This window comes from Schistocerca americana, chromosome 2 (assembly GCF_021461395.2).
Source record: "Schistocerca americana isolate TAMUIC-IGC-003095 chromosome 2, iqSchAmer2.1, whole genome shotgun sequence".
NCBI classification, from domain to species: domain Eukaryota; kingdom Metazoa; phylum Arthropoda; class Insecta; order Orthoptera; family Acrididae; genus Schistocerca; species Schistocerca americana.
The window spans coordinates 658293222-658315922 of record NC_060120.1 but is presented as its reverse complement, the minus strand read 5'-3'; the positions used below and the strand labels follow the sequence as shown (position 1 = coordinate 658315922).

Genomic DNA, 22701 nt, shown 5'->3' with positions numbered 1-22701 from the left:
ATCTCAAAAAGATTGTCACTGTCTTAATGTGCAGGAATTTGGATCGTTGGCTTTGTAGATTTCGGTATTTGGGCGCAGATGGTAGTACCGATAGACTGCGCAATATGGAATTGAATACATTTATTTTAGCACGCTGAAGAATTTATACGTCATCACTACAGCTTCCATCAGAATCTGTCAGAATAATAGGAAATTCAGAGTGAAATCTGGGATTAGGGAAACATATTCCATCAAAATTGTTCTCTGCGATATTAAACGAAGTTTTCAGATCTTTAACCTAGATGAACAAGTAAGTAATACAGCTAAACCGAACATAACTAACCTACCTTCGTTTTGCTTATAACACTGTAATTCTTACATCAGGTACATAGAAACTTGAAATCGAATGCAAAGATTTAATGCAGAGAGTGTACAAGTTGGTCTGACAATGAATTTCATTAAAAAAACTTCAATGAGTACATGGGAAAGAGAAATGTCCAACAGAGAATTAAAAGAAAAAAGTAATTGACAAGTTTTTGTAACTATCCAAGTTAAAGGCACCTACGGAATTGGCAGGAAAAGAAATAACTCGAGAAGTAAAAATGAACTGAATTTTTTTTGTTAAGTGTTTTCAAAATTAAAACGGAAAATAGGCAGTGTGTAGTATCAGTTTTGAGATATAACAGGGAAACATGGATTTATAATGTTAAAACAGTTGAAAAACCAATGGTTGCTTAACGAGAAACAGCTAGATGCCTATTGGGTATTATTAGGAGGAATAGGTAAACAAACAAAGTGGTGAGGCAACAGACTGAAGAGAAAAACATAATTAAGGAAGCAAAGAAAATTAAATCGATGGTACACGACTGAACGGCAAGTATGGGGAAGGTGCTTCTCTCTGCATTCTAAAAGACAAGAAAAAGCTGATAGGTGGACGTAATGGAAGACGAGTAAACGATCTTCGGATATACAGAATGAGCTACAAGTACACGGATGCGTACACCTCCAGACCGTTAAGTGTGGGGAAGCCTAGAGGATACCTTTATGTTGCAGCGAATGTGAAACGGTAGATGATGATGAGAACGACGATTTACGCAAGGGAGAGAAGAAGGAAGAGTCTTATGACACGGTTGGCCATGCCGAAGGTTATGTTGAGCCACCTAGTAGTAAAGAGTTTTCTTCCCGATGCACATTGCTCCCTTTCCTTGCGGTATGCGCAAGCTGTCTCTTAAGTCTTTGATGAGTGGAGGCGACTGTGATGGATGTGGATTACCCACCAAAGCGAGCTGAAGACCTGTTCGTGGTGGCAGCAACGTAGTGTTTACGCGTGAGAAACACGGAGGCGAGGACGGAGTAAGATACCGTCAGGCATTGTTCCAAGTGGACCGCTTTACACACAACAGTTCTGCACGAAAATACTCTAGATGGCAAAACAATTGAAGAGTGCAAATGGAAAACGTCCTAAGAGCTATTTTATTCATAAAACGTGTTTTCGGTGCAATTGTGTTCTCAGTACTTTGTTGCGCGTCCCGAAACTTATTTCAAAACTTAAATTCAGGAGAAAATATTTCGCTCACTGGTAGATGATGCACCGACCTTGTGGCAAGCAGTGATTCCCAATGGAGTTCCAAAGACCATGCGTCAAGGTGTCCTCCAGTCAGCCTCACAGGTTTTTAGCGAGTGGACACGGCCTTTTTTAGCAGCGACAGAGATTTTATATTTATAGGGAATCTTAGAAATGCAAGCAAGGCCGCTGTACCTCAAGAGATACATATACCGTATTGTTGAGTATTTCTCCACATGCAGTATGATCAGAGTCTCTCATACTCATTCATTACAACAAAACCATAAAAAGATCTTATTCTGAACAGAAGAATGGAAAACTATCAAGGTATTCTAAAGAGGAAGGATGACGGAGGATACACACCATGGCGTATTTCATTCGAAAGAGCATCCATGTTTGTCATTTGCCAAACATAAATATCTGTTGTCAACGTTCCAATTTCTTCCTCAAAAGTAGTGGCAATTTTATAGTAAACCTTTGCAACATCTGATCCTAAGAACTGAATTCTTTAAGAAATAGGAGTCAATACCGAATGATTCTTTTTTCTTGAATTTAGTGTTCTTAGGATTTATGAAAAATTAAATGAAATGTGAAATGGTTTTTGTTGACTCCTGTACTATAGTTAAAATATTACAGCTGTATGGAATGGAGTTCTGTGAGAGAGAGATGTCAATACTGTACATATTTTTCTTAAATGTAATTTTGGTATGATCTCATAAAAAATTTTATTTCAAATTTAAATGGTTTTTGTTGACTACAGTACTGTCAGTTAAAATATTGAAGCTTTGTGTCTGCTCTTGTATGATCACAAATAAAACTAATTGCTTCCATATAAAGGTGCTTTAAACAAAACTTTTTTATTAGGCCTTATAATCAGTCAGTTTCCTGCTATGGCCCTTAGGACGTTTTTAATAAAGTGTTTAGTTTCTAATTGGTCACTATAATTTTTTTGAGTGATAATTTGGGCAACATAGTTCTGTGGTATCACAGCTTCTCAGTTTTTTGGATTCAGATAATTTACATATGAAGTGGAATACACTGCATTTCGATTCTCGTGGTAAATGTGATACTTGGCACTTCCCCTCAATTATCTATTGACCAGCTCTTTCCTTTTCTGAATCTGTGTGGTATCGTTAGCAGACGATAAATCTTTTATTCTGGGTGCTTTTAAAACTAAATCCCATAGCAAGAACAATTATTCTTTGTTAGCCCTGTAGTCCAGTTGTGTCCGATAAGGTACTGACTATGTTGACCATAATGTCTCAGAAATTGCTGCCTCATAAGACGATCATCCAAATGGTCAGCAGAATATCTATTATGTGCTTTTGCTTCTTCTTCTTCGTAGCAGATGAGTGAATCTCATCCGGTCAGGATTGCCGGTCCTGCAGTAATTTGTACACAGGCCACTCAATCGACTTTAATATTTTCCCTGTACGTACCGTCACGTCATTTCTTGCTCCTCCTCATCATCACTAAATTTCGTGACGTTAACTCAAAGCTGCTCCAGCTGCCCACGTAGGCATTTTCAGCGATCACTCTTCCTGCTTGCGGTGTGAGACACCGATGCACCCTCGTTGCTACTGAAGCGTGGCTGCACATGGGCACATGCCCATGTTAGTTCCTTCATTTGCTTTGTTGACGTATCGTGTTCGTATTGTACGGTGGCGAGAGAAAGAGAAGGAAGAAACCCCGTGCTGGGACATAGCCTACTGGTCTCAAGCAGCTTAACGAACCTATCTGACAGATGGATCACCATCAGCAGTGTCGTTTGTCCTCACTCCTTACATCAAACGGAAAAGGTCGGCAATAGATTTGGGGATCACGAATTTAACGCCACCATCTCCCTTCGCCTTGCCGGCAAAATACTGCTGCTGGTGAAAAGTGCTTTCATCACCAGGATTCAAAATAGGATTCTGAGCCGAGTAACAGTGCACAGGAGTGCTTCAAATATCACGCCTAGGGAGGGGCAGGTAGAAAAAAAAAGAAGTCTACAGACCTAAAGTTTAGACAGAGATGTGAAAGAAGTTTGAGAATTTATATCTGAGCTGACATTACAGTAAAACAGGGAAAAACAATCTCCGCCTCTCGTCATAGCAACCCTTTCGTTTCGAACAAGGGTGTCAGGTATTTGAGAAAGGAGAGAGAGTACGGGTTTTCATAGGCCTTCGCAAAAAGTTGTCCCGAGTACTTATTATCGTTTAAAAACTTGTTGATTTCTGATGCCAGGGGCCCCGAAGAGAGGTAAACGACGTTGAAGGTGCTGTATAAGAGACCGACTGGAGCGGTTCGTTCCATGTCCTCGAGAAACTTGTCCAGCGGGTAGGCGTCCGCTTCGGCGGCCAGACCGAGGGCACGCAGCGTGCTCTGCAGCTCGCCGTGGTACAACGTCAGCAGGCCGGCCAGCTGCCGCCGGTGCACCTCCTCGCTGGCGCTGCCGTACAGGAAGTGCTGCACGTCCACAGCGGGGCTGCCCGTCGTCGACAGCTGCAACATCGAGGCACATGTCGTTATAAGTGCTAAGAATTAGGTGGCTTAGAACGGTTGGAAGAAACACCAACACCAAAACCCACATACACTGAAGAGACAAAGAAATTGGTACACCCGCCTAACATCATGTCTGGCCCACGCGAGAGAGCAGAATTGCCGCAACACGACGTGTCATGGAGGCAACTAAAGTCTGAAGTAGTGCTGGAGGGAACTGACACCATGAATCCTGCAGGGCTGTCCTTGAAACCGTAAGTGAACGAGGGGGTGGAGATCTCTTCTGAACACCACGTTGCAAAGCATCCAAGATGGTGCTTGGGGAGTTTGGTGGCCGGAGGAAGTCTTTAAATTCACAAGAGCGTTCCTGGAGCCACTCTGTAGCCATCATAGATGTGAGGGGTATCGCATTGTCCTGCTGGAATTGTCCAACTTCGTCGCAATGAACCATGGGAATGAATGGATGTGGGTGATCAGATGAGATGCTCTATACAATTCGAAACGAGACTCGTCTGACCAGGCAACTTGTTCCCAGTCATCAACAGTCCAATGTCGGTGTTGACGGGCCCAGGCGAGGCGTAAAGCGTTGTGTCGTGCGGTCATCAACGGTACACGAGTGGGCCTTCTGCTCCGAAAGCCCATATCTATGATGTTTTGTTGAATGGTTCGCACGCTGACTCTTGTTGATGGCCCCGCATGGAAATCTGCAGCAATTTGCGAAGGGTTGCACTTTTGTCTAGTTGAACGATTCTTCTAAGTCGTCGTTGGTTCCGTTCTTGCAGGATCATTTTCCAGCCTCAGCGATGTCGGAGATTTGATGTTTTACCGGATTCCTGACATTCACGGTACGCTCGTGAAATGTTCGTAAGAGAAAATCCCCATTTCGTCGCTACCTCGGAGATGCTACATCCCATCGCTCGTGCGCCGAGTATAGCACCACATTGAAACTCACATAAATCTTGATGACGCGCTATTGTAGCAGCAGTAAGCGTTCTAACAACTGCGCCAGACACTTGTTGCCTTATATAGGCGCTGCCGACTGCAGCCGTATTCTGTCTGTTCACTTATCTCTGTATCTGAATACGCATGCCTACACCAGTTTCTTTGGCGCTTCAGTGTATATCCAGTTCCGGTATCGTTTGAAGAGAAGCACGCGTATCCTGTACATTGCAGACATTCATAACATACACTCATCACAACCTGTTCTTCCTCCTACAACACGCTGGTGACACCGCCGACCCAGTAACACACTTAACCTTTACTTTCGAATGGTATAATACAAGGAAAATTAAATCAAATCCACAGAAAAATCAAACGACCTTCTTTGATTCAGATTTCCTTCTCTCCACTTAGAGCCGAAACATTCCTCTTACTAAGTCATCAAGGCATTTAGGAATACAACTTGACAGATAAGTAGCATGGAATTTATACCAACATACAATACAATACAAAACCCGTGTCCGATTAAAGCTGCTGAAATTTCTAATACGCCGCATCTCGTGTGTACATCTTTCAGCCATTAGCCACACCTATAATACACTCGTCCACTCTATACTAATATATGCCAACATTGCATGGACCTCCACCTCTCCTAAATTCTTTACCCTCAAATCCTAAGAAGACATGAGCTCAGAGTCACCTTCCCCCTACCTTTCCGAACATGCATCCATTTCCCACACATTTTCCTCTCCTTGGATACCAGCGGAACACATGGATTAATAGGATAGCCCAATTGCGACAAGTATTAATCACCAATCCAGGAACACTGCTGCACCACTGCACTCATATCCTACCTTCAGAGCACATCCGCGCCTAATGCATCCTGTCCTCTCGGAACTTAAACAAGCAGCATCTAAACGTCTCCTTCAGGTGCTTATCAGCAGCAGTAATATGTTTAGAAAAGTGCGTGACACAGAGCCGTATAGTATTCATTTATTATTGCTACCGGTCTCGGTCATAAACCGTCATCTTGCTACCTGTAGAAACGCAAATAAAGAGACCAACTATACATATAACAAAAGACACTGATCTTCATAACAATAACAGATCATACGATACCTAGCGAAGAATGAACAATACTACTCATATACCACACAAATTGAGGCATAGAAAGACACCTACTGGTATACAGGCACAAAGATGAAGCAAACTAGTTGACATAAACAATACAAACAGTGATATATAACTACATAATTAGCAAATCAAAACAGTTGATTGGCGACTCCATGGAGTTCTGTGTGCACAACGACCATTGGATTAATAAAATTAGAAGGCAGGTAAGCTTGGCCGTAATGTTGATGATTTATTAACAGCCAAATCGATTTTCGATCACATAATGATCATCTTCAGTGCTGAAAGTTAAAATGTTTTACATAGCTATCAGTGAATAAGAAACAAATGTCCACAAATACACCTGAGTATAAACCAACTGTTGGTAAGAAGATACATTTAGCGTACAAATTAAAGCTCGTAGGCACTGGTGTCTAGTTATTAGCAGTAACAGAAGATATGAAACGATCACAGTAACTGAAGCCCGTGTTCACATTCACCTATACAGCAGACCTCGGTGTGATAGGGGCTTGGAACGCCCTCTACGTGACATGTGTCACGTGAAGACTTAACATTACTCTATTTGGCAGGAGATTACCACAAAATACCAAATGTGCACTTGTAAATCATAAATTGAATAGTTAAAATTTTAAAATTTTACATTAAAAACGCATAGCAAAAGGAAGGAAGAAATGCACACTTAAAAAACATGCAAGAGTAAAAATCAACAGGTAAAATTATAAGGTGTCAGATTACAGGACTAGTAAAAAAGAAAAATATACAAATAACATGACATCAAATATAACAGAATTTCTTATAGCACACTAACCGCCATCTGGCGCGGGAAGTCAGAGGTGCCAAGTTCTTAATTTACGTAAAATATTATGTTGAATCCAAGAAGTCAGATACATAAATAGTGGTGCATGTACAATATATGTCACGCTTTAACAGGTCGAATGCCATAAAACACATAATGCTTTACAAAAAAAAAAAAAATATAGGGTGCTGAATAAATTTTTTTCTATCGTGTTTAACGACATGATGATACACACATCTCATTCGTCCCGTTGGGACATGTTGACACATTATAACTATTTCTGAGGCTTACAAAAATCATCGTAATTATGAAAAGCAGAATGATATAAAAGCACATTGTGGATGCAGAGGTCGGTTAGAACACTCATGACTGAGAACACATAATGCAGGAGATTTGATGTTATAAAGACTGAGATGCGTGAAAAATTCGGGCATCATGCATGAAGTTTTAATACATTTATTGTCCGCAGCTCGTGGTCGTGCGGTAGCGTTCTCGCTTCCCGCACCCGGGTTCCCGGGTTCGATTCCCAGCGGGGTCAGGTATTTTCTCTGCCTCGTGATGACTGGGTGTTCAGTGATGTCCTTAGGTTAGTTAGGTTTAAGTAGTTCTGAGTTCTAGAGGACTGATGACCATAGATGTTAAGTCCCATAGTGCTCAGAGCCATTTGAACCATTTAATACATTTATTCTTTGCCTACTAAGACACTCCTACAGTTCAGCCAACTAAGGAAATCTCTGACACTTGGTAGCACTTTTGACGGCTTGCAAATGCGAAGCTGTTATGGCTGTAGACGAAAACAACAGCCTACAGAGCTTTGAAGAGGCGATGCCATACAGATATTTGCAAAATCTTGCCGTAGACGGTCGATGTAGCTGGACTCGGTGTTCAGGAAAGCTATGTTTCTCAATTTCGATACTGCACTCCTACGTATTACATTATGCATATTTCTTTGTACGACACTTTCATAATTTCAAAGGTGGTGGAAGTGACGTCCGTTGATTTCCAGGGCTTCCATTAGATTAAGTTTTCGGCTTTATTTGATAATCGGAGGACGTGGGAGTGTGGCTGGTAGCTGCGGCCCTGACTCAGTCCTTGGTCGCGGGGGAAACTACCCATTGCACCCCCCCACAGATTTAGTGGTAAAATGGCCTCTCAAAATCTGAAGAAAGATCAAGCATGGAAACAAGAAGAAGCTGTGATGAACTGTTTAAAAAAGAGGAAGAAGAAGAAGAAGAAGAAAAATAAGAACAGAGAACGGTCCAAGCTCAAGATGTCCAACATCAAGCGAACTGCAAGAATTATGGCGTCGTGATTGTGTGGGTAAAGAGTTGGCTGGAAAGCGGGAGGCCCGTGTTCAAATCTCCCTCGTATCCCATTTTTTCCACAAAATAATGAATTTTCTGTCTGGTTGTGGATGTGTCTGTTCTCCATCTGTAGTCTTTGGAGGTGTCATACTACACGTTGGTTATAGACCATGAGCCATGTGGTAAGAATATATTACCGTCGCAAGTAAATCAATGAAAACAACAAATAAATGGGTGTGAACTGGAGGTCCATTCCTTACAAATAACTGCTGCCAAAGCACGTTACACAACGACACAGACACAGATTTAAATACAGCGTACAGAAAAATAAATGACCGGACGGACAGTTCTCACCACTAAATATTAAGAGAGTGCGATGGCGAGTTTCCCATGTCAGTACAGTACTGCAGCCTCCAGCAGCGTTCGTGTTCAGCAAGCATAGTTGTTACGTCTGTCTGATAGACCAAAATGTTGTAACATCCTGAAAAATTCCTGTAAAGTCATTCTTCTATAGAACAGAAAAACAGACCAACATAATGTTACTAAGGTAACTGCGAAGAAACCATGGGTAACAGAAGAATTACTCCAGTTCGTCGATGAAACAAGGAAGTACAAAAATGCTCAGGGATATTCAGGTATACGAAAATAGAAATCCCTTAAGAATGAAATAAATAGGAAGTTCAAGGAAGCTAAGGCAAAATGGCTACATCAAAAATGTGAAAAATTGGAAAAATAAATGATTGTTGGTAGGGTTGGCTCCGTATACAGAAAATTCTAAACAATCTTCGGTGAAATTATAAAGAAAGGGTGGTAATATTAAAAGTGCAACGGGAATTCCATTGTTAAATGCAGAGGAGAGAGCGGACAGGTGGAAAGAGTACAATCAAAGCCTTGGTGAGGGGGAAGACTTGTCTGATGTTAGAAGAAGAAACAGGAGTCGATATAGAAGAGGGTGGGGACCCAGTATTAGAATCATAATTGAAGAGAGTTTTGGAAGATTTGAGAAAAGTAAGGCAGAAAGTATAATTAACATCCCATCAGAATTTCTAGAATAATTTGAGGGTAGTGGCAACAAACTGACTATTCTCGTTGGTGCACAGAATGTGTGAGTCTGGCGGTATACCATCTAACCTTCCGAAACATATCATCCACACGATTTCGATAATAATAATAATAATAATAATAATAATAATAATAATGTCGTGTGACGAAGGCCTCCCGTCGGGTAGACCGCTCACTTGCTGCAAGTCTTTCGATTTGACGCCACTGCGGCGACTTGCGCGTCGGTGGGGATGAAATAATGATGATTAGGACAACACCCAGTCCCTGAGCGGAGAAAATTTCCGACCCTGCCGGGAATCGAACCGGGGCCCTTAGGATAGACAGTCTGCTGCACTAACCACTCAGCTACCGGGGGCGGACGATTTCGATGACATCAAGAGATGACAAGTGCGAGAATTGTCCCACAACAAGCTCAACAGCTCACGCTTCCTAGCTGCTGACGAGAATAATATACAGAAAAGTGGAAAAAAAATTGAAGATGTGTTAGATGACGATCATTTTTGCCTCAGGAAAGGTAAAGATACCAGAAAGGAAGTTCTGACGTTGTGGTTCATAATGGAAATAAGACTAAAGGAAGATAAAGAAACGTTCGTAGGATTTGTCGACCTGGAAAAAGCTTTCGACGCGTACTTATTTGTTAACACTACGGAGTGATCCACCACCTTGGTAGCTACAGATAGTCGTTTGCAACTACAAATTAGAAAATGTTCAGATTTTAGTACTATTTTTTATATAAATAGATTATTAATTAAAAAAACGAAAATAACACAATAACACGAGTAACGCACAGTACGGATTTTCAAAGGGAGGAAAAATAATCATAAATTTACTACATTCTGAAGAAGGAAATAACATACGAAAGGAAAGACTTAGATAGCAAAACAAATCCCTTTACCTAACTATTTCAAGTGGGAAGGCATCGGTAAACACTTCGAGCCCTGTCTCACCTGAATTAGCATATTCTGTTTTACTATAGCTACTACCATATGTATGTATGTTGTGATATAACCTACTTGTTTTGTGTATAAGGTATGACAGTTCTGTTTGTTACTACATAGCATCCTCCACTTAACCGCGCCGTAACCGGGAGAGGAGACTCGGGAGGTGACTTCGAACATCTCCCTGAAGAGCGCTTCTTACCTATGTTGTACGCTTGTCTTATGTATTTGTATCTTATTGTGCTGCACATGTATGTTTATGCACAATCTTATAAAGTTCACATGTCACATGTCACAGTCTGCATCTTATACGTTTCACAAATTACACAATTTCATGTTTTAAAGCAGTGATCAAAAGAAGTTGTACAAAAAGGGTATTTCGTTCTTTTATTTCCATTATTAACTTATATCTAAATTCCATGTATGTATTGCTTGTCGTATTGTTGCAGTCGTGTGATCTGCTATTATGCCGTGTATGTAGCTGGTGATTTTGGAGTGTACATGTCATCATCTGTGTCTATGCGTTAATCTGTTTCCATAACTGTGTTTGAATCTCTGTTGTTCCATGCATCATGTTGTGGTGTAGGGCATGTTTCAGTTCGTGGTCTTGTGTATGGTTGTTTCTGCTTGTAAGTCTTGTGCAGCGCTCTTGATATTTTATCAATGTTGCGGTGAAGCAAGCTCCAGTTATATGGATTTCTTAAACTTTGCCGTATGTCTTCGATTTATGACGTCAACCTTACGTGTCTGAGTGTGCCACATTTTAGTGTATGTGTTCGGGGATCCATGATGTTCAGATTCACTCCTATCACTTTGGCTAAGGCCAAAGCAATCCAGTAGTGTAGGGTAAGGGTCATGGTCCGTCAGGAAATGTTCCATACCACGACTTGGGTCAACTTGTCTGAGCCTTAGCGGTTCTAGGCGCGCAGACCGGAACCGCGCGACTGCTACGGTCGCAGGTTCGAATCCTGCCTCGGGCATGGATGTGTGTGATGTCCTTAGGTTAGTTAGGTTTAAGTAGTTCTAAGTTCTAGAGGACTGATGACCACAGATGTTAAGTCCCATAGTGCTCAAAGCCATTTTGTCTGAGCCTCAGCCATTTCCGGATGTTTGGGAAGAAGGAGAAAACCCGGCGTCCCTTGTCAGATGTTTCCCATTCTTTTTGCCATGTACCTTCCAAAGGTTTAATTGGCATTTCTCTGTAATATGTTCCCCTGTTACCTCATACGCCTTATACAATCTTTTCCTTTTGAGCCAGTATGCAGCAGCTCTGTGCCTAATGGTTATGTCAATAGCGTATGTTGCGAGATCAACGGACGTGGTGGTGCCAAATGCCCCTGACATTCTCAGCAATACACCTCTTTGTCCACGGTTCACAATGGTTTTTTGGGTCGTGAGTGACAGTCAATGTGCCGCAAAACACATTATAGATTCAAATACGACTGTATGATACATACGCATTGTCTGTAATGGAGTCTGTAGTGAGCTGAGTTTAGCGTAGCGAGTTCGAGCATTAGTATTGTCTCTTTTTCGATTATAAGTCTTATGTGCTAGTTGAATGTCAATCGTTCGTCGAGGTGTATCCCTAGGTATCTTGTTATTTTTCTCAGCGTAATGTCGGGGTTTCTCTGCGAGGCCCGTTTCATCAGTAAATATGCTGCCTTGTTTGCCGCAATTGTGAGCTTGTTATGGCTGCGCCCTTCACTTATTTTTATAAGGAGCTGTGCAGCCTTGTTTCGAGCTGCACTCTCGAGTTTGCAGTTATTACTAAAAGGAAGTCGTCAGCATAGGCTGCTGTACCGTTCACCATATCATCTTCGTCCAGATTGTTTAGGAGCGTTTTATCAAAATATTCCAGAAAATTGGCCCACAAATTGAGCCAAGAGGTCATAGTAAGAATGGAAAACCAAGAACAAAGTGCTTGGATTAAAAAGAGTGTAAGACAGGGATGAAGTTTTTTCGCCCCTACTGTTCAATCTATACATCGAAGAACCAATGATGGAAATAAAAGAAAGGTTCAAGAGTGGAATTAAAAATCAAGATGAAAGGATATCGATAACAACATTCGCTGATGACATTGCTATCCCCAGAGAAAGTGAAGAAGAATTCCAGGATCTGCCGAATGTTTTGAAGAATCTTACGAATACAGAATGCGGTCAAAGCATAAATCGAAGACAGACGAAAGTAATGAAAATTAGCAGAAACGAGAACAGTGAGAAACTTAACATCAGGATCGATCGTCACGAAGCAGATGAAATTAAAGAATTCTGCCGCCTCGGCAGCAAAATAAGCTATGACGGACGGCATGGCAGACATAAAAAATAGACGACTATTAGCAACAGAAGGCATTCCTGGCTAAGAGAAGTCTACTATTACAAACATACGCCTTAATTTGAGGGAAACGTTTCTGAGAATGTACATTTGCAGCACAGCAAACTATAGTTGTGGAACGTCGACTGTGGGAAAACCTGAACAGAAGAGAATAGATGCATATGAGATGTCCTGCTGCAGACGAATGTTGAAAATTAGGTGGACTGGTATAGTAAGTAATGATAAGGTTCTGCGCAGAACCAGAGAGGGAAAGAATATATGGAAAACACTGAGAAGAAGGGACAGTGTGACAGGTCGTCCGTTAAGACACCAGGGAATAACTTTCATGGTACTCATGTAGAGAGTAAAAACTGTAGAGAAAGACAGATATTGGAATACATCTAGCAAATAATTTAGGATGTAGGTTGTAAGTGGCCACCGGCCTTGCCGTTGTGGTGACATTAGTTCTCGTCAGATCACCGAAGTTAATCGCTGTCAGGCTGGATGGCTGACCATTCGGTCTGCCGAGCGCTGTTGGCAAGCGTGGTGCACTCAGCCCTGATGAGGCAAACTGAGGAGCTGCTTGACTGAGAAGTAGCGGCTCCGGTCTCATAAACTGACATACAGCCGGGAGAGCGTTGTGCTAACCACATGTCCCTAGATATCCGCATCCAGTGACGCCTGTGGGCTGAGGATGACACGGCGGCTGGTCGGTACCGTTGGGCCTTCAGGACCTGTTCGGGTGGAGTTAAGGTTTTAAGTGCTGCTCTGAGATGAATGAGATGAAGAGGTTGGCACAGCAGACGAATTCTTGACGGGTAATATCAAACTAGATAGATGTATGATAAAAAAATTGAATACATGCATGGTATCTCACCCCCTTTTGACTAACGCCAAACCCCTGAAATCTATGTAATATTGCAAAAAACTGAGTGTTGTATCGACGAAAGGCTTTCAATAATGTAAGCATTACAAAACATATCAAAATATCAGGCTTCAAGAGATTTCTGCAGGATATTCTAGACGTGAAACGAAATAAACATTTCAGTCTGCACTCTATTCAAAAATGTTGTCCTCCTAATACTCCATAAATCTCTCTCTCTCTCTCTCTCTCTCTCTCTCTCTCTCTCTCTCTCTCTCTCTCTCTCTCTCTCTACCTACCTACCTACCTACCTCGCACACATAAAACACACTCACACACATGTTAACGTTTACTTTGGATCTCCACTCCACGTTCTGAAGCCTTAAGTCAAAATAGAATACCGAAGATCAGTGTCTTCATATTGCCAGGTGAGAACAAGGAGAGCACCATAACCTTCACCAGTTGCAATTTATTTTCTGTAAATGCCAGCCACTCTTCCATCGATCGACACTTTAGCTTCTCGCTCAAGAGCGAAGCCATACCTTACAGCAGCTGTGCATTTTTCCGTAATGTTTGTACAAATGTTTTATTTGGAAGCAAACTCAGCTTTCTTGTACCCCTTGGTTCTAATTTGTCCTCGTATAGAGCTGAATCCACTTTCTTCCTTTGACTGCATAGGCTAAAGAACGCGTTGACTATTTGGGAGTGATGTAGAATGACGGATAATAATCAGACAGTAATGAATTTGCCAAGCCAAGATATTCTGGCTCGTTCAAAGGATGCTACTTCGACGATTATTTGCATGTGCAACCCTGTGGATGAAGGAGGTCGTATACAGTGACAAGATGGTACTAGAATACACAGCATTTCTCTAACGTTTCGAACACTATTGTGGGTTCGAGATACATCGTGCTAGGGCTGATCAACAAGGACAGTGACTGAATTTTTCCTGCAGTTGTCTTGATAGCTTCCTATCAATACCATGAATGTCTCAAAGTCTCAAAAGGGGCGAGTTTTTATGTAAAATGACCATAGGCGGCATCACCCTCGTATCAGCAGGTTGTTGATAACGCTTTGTTTTGTAGTCGCTTTTTCCATTTCGCATACCAAGCAATAGAGGTGACGCAGTACGAGCAGTACGGCGCAATAAAATTTTTTGTTGGTTTAAACCATACAGCCACTAAAACTTATGAAAAGCTGTAGCACGCGTACAGTGAAGACACGCTACCTCTCGCAACAGTGTTTAGGTGTGTCTTCAAAGGCCGATTTGTCTGTGTTAAGCAAGGTGGGTCTGGTGTTTTCGCTGCTGCTGTGACTGAAGTAAACATCAACGTAGCTGCTATGATTGTCCTTGAGGTTCAGGGTATAACATTTCGTAGCCTCAATGAAGTGCAAAGACTTTCGTATGGCAGTGTCTTTATGACTGTCCATGATCATTTCCATATGACCCTGTTTGTGGCCGTTGGGTGCCACTTCTGTTGACTTCAGAACAAGGGGCTGTGCGAATGGAGCAAAGCCGTGAGGTGCAGCGACTCATTGATGATGGAAGGGATAAGTTTCTGAAACGGATTGTCATCAGTGATAGATCAAGGCTCCTTCATTATGATCATGGAAATCGCCATATTCTCCAACACTAAAAATGGTGAAATGTGTTCCATCTGCAGTAAAGTGATGGTAATCACATTGTGTGCCATGAAATGCAGTTCCCATCACACACTAATGTTACAGCTGCATTCTACTCAGTAGTATTGGCTAAACTGAGGAAGCACATTACACGGAAACGACCAGTACTTTCTCGGACTGGGTGGCGACTTCATCATGACGATGAACAACCTCACGTCTCATAGCAAATCATGAAGTTTGTGGTTCAATTCAACATTACCTGTGTAACGTATCAGCCTTTTAGCCCCGGTCTTGCACCCTATAACTTTTTTTTTTTTTCCCTCAACACTAAAGGCAAAACATCGGGGCATTCCATTTGAGAAATCTGAAGCAGTGCTCAAGAGAAATGTGATTTTTCAAGGATCTGACCAGGAACGGCTTGCACCATGTGTTGGAGGACTGGCAGCGACGCTATAAAAAGCGCATTCAAGTAGGAGGTGCGTACTTTGAAAATAAATGTAAACATTGAAATGGAGTAGCAAAAATTGTGAAAAAGATCTGTCTCAATCTTTATTAATCAGTCCTGATAGATTCGATGACATCCATTATGAGCTGTAGCGATGTGTCCCACCCACACTACCGTGTCCACTGCCTCGTATTGCAATAGGCACAGTACCGCAAGGTTATCATGCTGAATGTATTCGGAATAATTTCATTTTAATCTTTCCTTTAGAGATGACTTGTTGTTTGTCATTGACCTAAAAATTATACAACCATCTCATATATAACACAAATTTGTAATCACGCTGTAACGTAGCAAGTTACTACGAGATGACATTAGTTGCAGCAAGGCACGTAGCCGTTTGGTATTGTGGCGCTTTACTCACAGAGTAGCTGACTCTGCCTGCCGAGAGAACTGCATAGCGTAACAGTCAGTCAATACGAAGATTCATACCCCTCTAAGAATCTAAATAATCCATATTAGTTATTATCCGACTTTTTTCAAATTTGGTACACAGCCTTTTGTTATTAATGGAATGATGCTCTCAAAATTTCAGATTTTTATTTATTATAGTGCCGGAGATAATGAAAGTTACCTAAAAGTCCTAAAACCAATGCTTGTTTTTTTTTAAAACCTTGATAGGAACAAAAACAGTTTGACTTGCATTATCATTTGAAGCCATTACAAAGTTACAAGTGCATAAAAATCAATTACTTAGGATTTTCTTTTTTAACACTTAGTCACTGTGCATTACGTAATAAAATATCGGTCAAATATATTCTTATTTGATTGTGTTTTGTGATGTGAGAGTGTGAGAACGATCGAGAGAGTGCATGTGGGACATTCGTTAAAAGTTAGTACGTCATTTTTCATAAAATCTTGTACAAATAGACCGCGGAAAAGTTACGGTGCAACCATGATTCAGATGATGTATGACGGTGTGAGCTTGCTTTTGTATAAAAGCAACCAGAATGAAAGTTAGAGACGGAATAAGTTTATTTATCAATTTGGAGAATAATTCGTACTTCGCTTATTTTGAGTGAACAATACACCAGAAATTGAAGCTTTAGTGGCGTTAATTACTATCAGATTATTGATTGGATAAGCAATTTTTGCAGCGAGAATGATCTGCAAGGAACATTCTGATTGGTCGTTTAGCTCAACAGCCAATCAGCATTAAGCTGTTCCCGTGCGAATGTAGTGATGTGGGCAGTGAGTAGAATAATTCGAGATAGTTGCTTGCTAACTGGCCTACGGATAACACCATGTCAGATAGCTCTGTAAAAGTACTCTGAAAAATGAAGAAATGGTGAGTTAATTGCTGTTAGAGTACCTTGTGAATGAAGCGACTGGAGTTACGAACATTTTAATGAAAGTTTGGTGTTTCTAAATTAAATAGTTTGAGAGTTATGAACATGTGAACATTCTGGTGGTAGTAACAATTCCGCGTGGCATGTTTCGTGCTCTGTACGGAATACTTTTGTGAGCACTTCTTTCGAAGAAGACCACTGAAACGACCGAATGTTTAACTCGCGAGTAGTTGTGGGTCGGTACCTGGTAGAACATGAAAATTAGTCGGGTCGGACTTGTAAAAATTCTGGCTGCTTTTCGAGTGAAACTATGTCGAACAGACAGTGAACTATGAATGATATAGCATTACCATATTAAATACGGACTTGATAGTCATTTCATGTGTTTCAATATGAATAAAAAGCAGATTCAGTCTAATTTTAAATTCTTTCTGCAAGTAAACTGCATCCTCCGACGTCAGATCTTTAAAAATGAACTTTTAGAAACTGACTTTCAACTCGAGTTACGAGGCCTTTGTGTGGTAGGTATTACGTAGTGGTTTCATCAACGCTGCTTTACACAGCCTAGCACGTATCTGCTACTATAGAGTGAAGAGACGTCGGCAAGAAGCATATCGAGGTAGGTGGACTTTCGAGAGAGAGAGAGAGAGAGAGAGAGAGAGAGAGAGAGAGAGAGAGAATGCAGACGACCGATCCCACTCCGCCGCAACGCGACCACATTCTTTTACCTGTGCTTACAACCGCCAATATGCCACGTACAGACTCTCACAAGTCCGAATGTTGAGTTTCTTATATGTGAACATTACAGAGACTATGCTTGTGTGTATTGAATGAGCCAGAGATTGTAATTTTTCGGACCTTCATCAACAAAGAAGTTCTACAGTAGTTTCAACACCCTGAAATCGATTGTAGACTGAGGTGTTGTGCTGTGATATTGTGCAGCGACGTCCATTGTATCTCAAGTTCATCAACCGACAAAGTATGGTATTCGTTGCCAGTGTGGTCACTGGCAGGCGAGCACAATATAGTTAATGTGATCTTGTTCTTCATAGCTCGCAATAATGCGAGTCCTGCCTCCCAATACGGTGTAGAAGTTGTTTTAAACATCGATAGTAAAATTTAGGCGTGTCATTGGTAAATACTACCACATAACCACAACCAAGTAAGCTTGCATTGTTGTGCGGTGTAGGGGAGAACTGTCAATGGTGGTGATGATTTAGGATGCCACTGGATGACGATATTTACCTATTGAGGGCAATCAAAGTAGCGGTCGTTATATTAGAGAGGTATTTGAGCCCGAGCTATTGCCATTTCTTCAGTTAGGTCCACCAGCAAAATTTCAACAGCACATGACGAGGGGGCGAGAAATGCGACTTTGAAGAATCACAGTACAACCCCTGTGGGAAAAGGTTCATCGACAATTTATTCGATATGATCCTTTAGCAGACATTTTTAATACTTGAGGGATAACATACTATCCTTGTACGCCCCAGGACCCTTTCATTCCACATCATGACATTTACACGCTCTGGCTACAGCTACATCATATTGTGGAGGGGCGGTGGAGAGGGGAGGGGGGGGGGGGGGAGGGAGGGACTTCATATGTAATTCTCATACTCTAAGCCCTTGTTCAGTTTTTCTACAACCGATCAGTTCTAAAACTGTATCTGGCGGAGAAGGGCAGGACGTGTCGTCACATGAGATTTCTGATTAACAAGCTTTTTGGCAATGTTTGGTATGTTACACTGCTGTTGGTGATTCAGAATTTGGGAGTGTGATGTTAATCTAATGGCCTTCTTGGTACTTTCAGTTTAGGAAATCTGTTTCCCTCACCCCGTTTCCTCGTCATTATCAACAAGAATATAAATTAACTCACTTTCACCCACCTACACCGGAGTGTTGCGAAGTGTAACACGTAAGTAACGAATGAGGCACGAGTTATAAAGGTTTATACCAAGTCGGTGAGCCACATATAAGAGAGAGTTCCTACGCATCCAAACTTGTCGGAACTGATGTCTGCCGGACCGGAGCGCATTGATAGCCGGGGATGCCCCAACATCCCAGTAAGTGGACAACTTCATTTTCCTTTACATTATCAGTTCGTCTATAGTCTCTGGTCCGTGATGATATCTTGTCCGGACCCGATTGGACATACTACAAATTTTATCATATCTCGCTACCTCAAAGAGTTACATAATTGTGATAATCTGATATTGAACTCTCGTTCATCGGTCTGATTCCCAGAAAATGCACAGAATCTTCTGCAGGGAAATATTACTTACTAAATTTTCGACCGTCGTTTGGTCTGAGCAATGAAAATCATGCGACGAAGAAAGTAATTTTCTGCCATCGTCGAACATCTTGTAAAAAACGATGATACGAGGGGCGTTCAGTAAGTAATGCAGTACATTTTTCTCGGCCAGTTTCGATTGAAAAACGCGGAATTTGTGGTGGGACTTCGTCGAATATTGCCGCTTCAGTCATTACAGTTTCATGAAGTTCTGACAACATGTGGTGGCACTATACGTAGCCTTGGAAGTGGCGTCAGTGATGGAGGTGCGTTCCAAGCAGAGATCTGTTATTGAGTTTCTTTTGGCGTAAAACTAGAGCATCGCACATCTGCAGGTGCTTGCGGAATATCTACGGAGAGCTGGCAATGAACAAAAGCATGGTGAGTCGTTATGTATGGCGTCTGTCATCATCGCAACAAGTTTGCGCAGACCTGTCAGTTGTCCCGCATGGCTGCCGGTCGCACACAGCTGTGACTTCTTCAATATTGGAACGTGCGCAGACTCTTATTCGAGGTGCTTCACGGATCACAATCAAACGCCTCGCAGCACAAAGGGACCTTCCTGTTGGCAGTGCTGACACACTCATCCACTAGTTGCGCTACTTATAGGTGTACGTCCACTGTGTTCCTCGCCGCATAACAGAAGACCATAAAGAGCAACAAAATACCGGCTGTGCGGATTTGTTTGCGCGTTAGATGGCTGATCGTGACAAGTTTTGGTCAATCGTCGTCACAGGCGAGGAGACATGAGTTCACCATTTCGAACCGGAAACAAATGGCGATCAATGTAGTAGCGCCCGCACTACCCCTCCTCGAAATAAAAAGTTCAAAGCCACATAACAGCAGGGTAAAGCCATGGCACCGGTCTGCTGAGACTCTGAAGGGGTTCTTCTGTTTGATGTCCTCCTTCGTGGAGCAACGATTAACTCTGAAGTGTCCTGTGTTACACCCAGGAAACTGAACAAACGACTTCAGTGTGTTTGTCGCCACAAAAGAGAAAACGAACTTCTTCTTCTCCACGAAAACGAAAGGCTTCACAGCAGTCTGCGAACCCAGAAGGAGCTCACAAAACTTCATTGGCCTGTTGTTCATCATCCACCACACACCCCGGTTTTCGCACCTTCCGATCTCCGTCTGTTTGGCCCAACGAAGGATGCACTCCACGGTCAGCAGTAGGTGGATGATGAGAAGGTTATTGAGACAGCAATACGTTGGTTGCGACGTCGACCAGTAGAATGGTAATACGCAGGGATACAGGCGCTCCCAGTAAGGTGGCGTAAGGGCGTCGTGTTGAAAGGAGACTGTTGAAAAACACGGTTTTGTAGCCAAAGGAGTGGGAAATCATGTTCTATATTGCAATCCGGAATAAAACCAACCTGTTTTCAGAGAAAAAGTGTGGCATTAGTTACTGAACGTCCCTCGCGTTACCGTTAAAAGACTTAATGCGCATGCAGAAATATACGGGCAATCATTTTGAACTGCACAGCGGATGAGCGAAGGAGAATGAGTGTAACGTAACTAGTGATCATACAGTGTAGGTTTTCACGGCCGGTATTGTTTTCACTTAAAGCGGGGCATTACCTCGGAGGATGTCTCCCACAGTCGGAGACGAAACGTCAGGAGAGAGTTATGTACATCGACCACGGCATATTAGCCCGTAAGTTTTAAGTGAAAACGTAACTAGTATTTGGCGTTTTTCAGAACGCACCTTATGATATGCTGCTGTTTATAAACGATACTGTAGGCATAATTGCTCTTGTAGATAATGTCGAAAGGTCCGTGAGGCGGTCGATGGCGTTATTGTAACATCAGAGGACTGTAGCGATATTTAGTATACCTGCAGAAGAATAAAGAATTGTGCATGGACTCTCAGTTGAAGGTTAATAAATATAAGGTACGGTTCGTAAACACGTGAAAAAAATCCATTGCCATTCGATTACTCCATTCGCAATGGTTCATTGGAAACAGTAACGACAGTAAATTACACAGCAAAAGACGTTCGCGGCGACTTAAATCGGTATAACCACATAGAACTAGTTTTGGGAGAAGCTGATGCCAAAGTGACATTCATTGGATGAATCTTAAGGAAACGTAATTCATCCCAGGAAGAAGTGGCTTACAAAACACTCCTTCGACCGACGCTTGAGTATTGCTGGTCAGTCAGGGGTATTTACGAGCTATATTTACGAGCTACAATTTACAGAAGATCAACAAAGAGCGGCGTGTCTAGTCACTCGTTCATTGAGTAAGTGCGAGAGCGTTACAAACATGTTCAACAAATTGCTGTGGCATACGCTACAAGAGAGGCTTTTTGCATCACCTAGAAGATGGCAGTTGAAATTCAGAGATTATGTTCCAAGATGATTCAGGCAACATACGAGGGTTGGAACTTAAATAGTGGCAGCTATTTATTCACAACCAACACAAAAGACTTACATGTTTACACATGTTACTGTCCTTCAAAATAGTGTAGATCCCATTGCCAGCGATGTGCAAGGCGTAGTATACCGTTAGCAGAGCCTGTTCTGTAAATGGTGCGAATGTAGTGGTCTACTGCCTGTCGAATCTTTGGAACAGTTCTGAAGCGAATGCCACGAAGTGGTTCCTTCATCTTCTGAATCAAATTAAAGTCACAAGGACTTAAGCCCGGGGAGTATGATGGATGGTACAGTACTTCCCAGTCCTATCGACCGAACAGAGCAGCCACAACTTGCGCTTTATACGCCCGCGCATTGTCGTGCAAAATGCTGGATGGGTTGCGCAGAATGAGCAGTGTCGTAACGCCCCCATTTCTGCATTTCCGTCAAGTTATGCGGAACCCATCGTGATACAATTTTTTGCATGCCGAGGCGTTGCTTCAGAATGCGAAGCACCGTCGTAATCACTAATCCGGTTTCGTGGGCGAGCTCACGAATCATATGGCGTCGATCACTGTCCATTAACGCAGCTACAACATACACTTCAGAGACGTTAGGACGACCTGCCCGATGCATGTCTGCACAGTTTGCAGACCTCCGTTGAAGGCTTTTACCCAACATGCCACTGTTCTGTAGGGCAATGCCGATTCCCCGCACACCTCCTGAAGACCTTGATGACACTGTCGTGCTGTAGGACCTCTAGCACATTCAATCTTGATCCAAGTCCGTTGTTCCTGTTTCGAAAACATAGTGACACCGTTGCGTTAGACCGCTCGCTCACAAGTGACTGAGTTTCCCTCGACTCAGCGCACGCCGATGACGTGGGACGGGCGAGACTATTTGCTCGGAGGTAAGGTAGGTATGTCAACAACGTGTGCTATCGGCGAGAGTAGTAGATCCCATTGCATAGTGTCTCCGCAGTAGTGTTGTCACTATTTAAGTTCCAACCTACGTATTAATTCCTGCGACATGCAGCACGCAAAATGACCATGTCAGATCGTGGATCATGGCTGTTGACACTTGTCGGCCAATACGGGGACAGTTAATGCTGGTTGTGGATGATTCTGGAGTTATCTCCCGATGATGTCCTATATGTGATAGATCTGGTGATCGACCACACAAAGGCGACATGTTGATACTCTGCAGGGCATGTTATGTTACACCAGCAGTATGTGGGCGAGCGTTATCCTGTTGGAAACATCCGTGGGAATACT

At 42.3% G+C, this 22701-nt stretch overlaps 1 protein-coding gene across 1 annotated transcript in view; it reads right to left on the bottom strand.

The window, feature by feature from the left end:
* Positions 1–2308: 2308 nt before the first annotated feature.
* The window catches only part of LOC124595674, an 87709-nt gene continuing 67316 nt past the window's right edge, over positions 2309–22701 (bottom strand). The window contains exon 3 of the mRNA XM_047134528.1: positions 2309–4027. Within this exon, the coding sequence (XP_046990484.1) occupies positions 3632–4027 (396 nt within the window). The 3' untranslated portion in view covers positions 2309–3631. The remainder of the gene's footprint in view (positions 4028–22701) is intronic.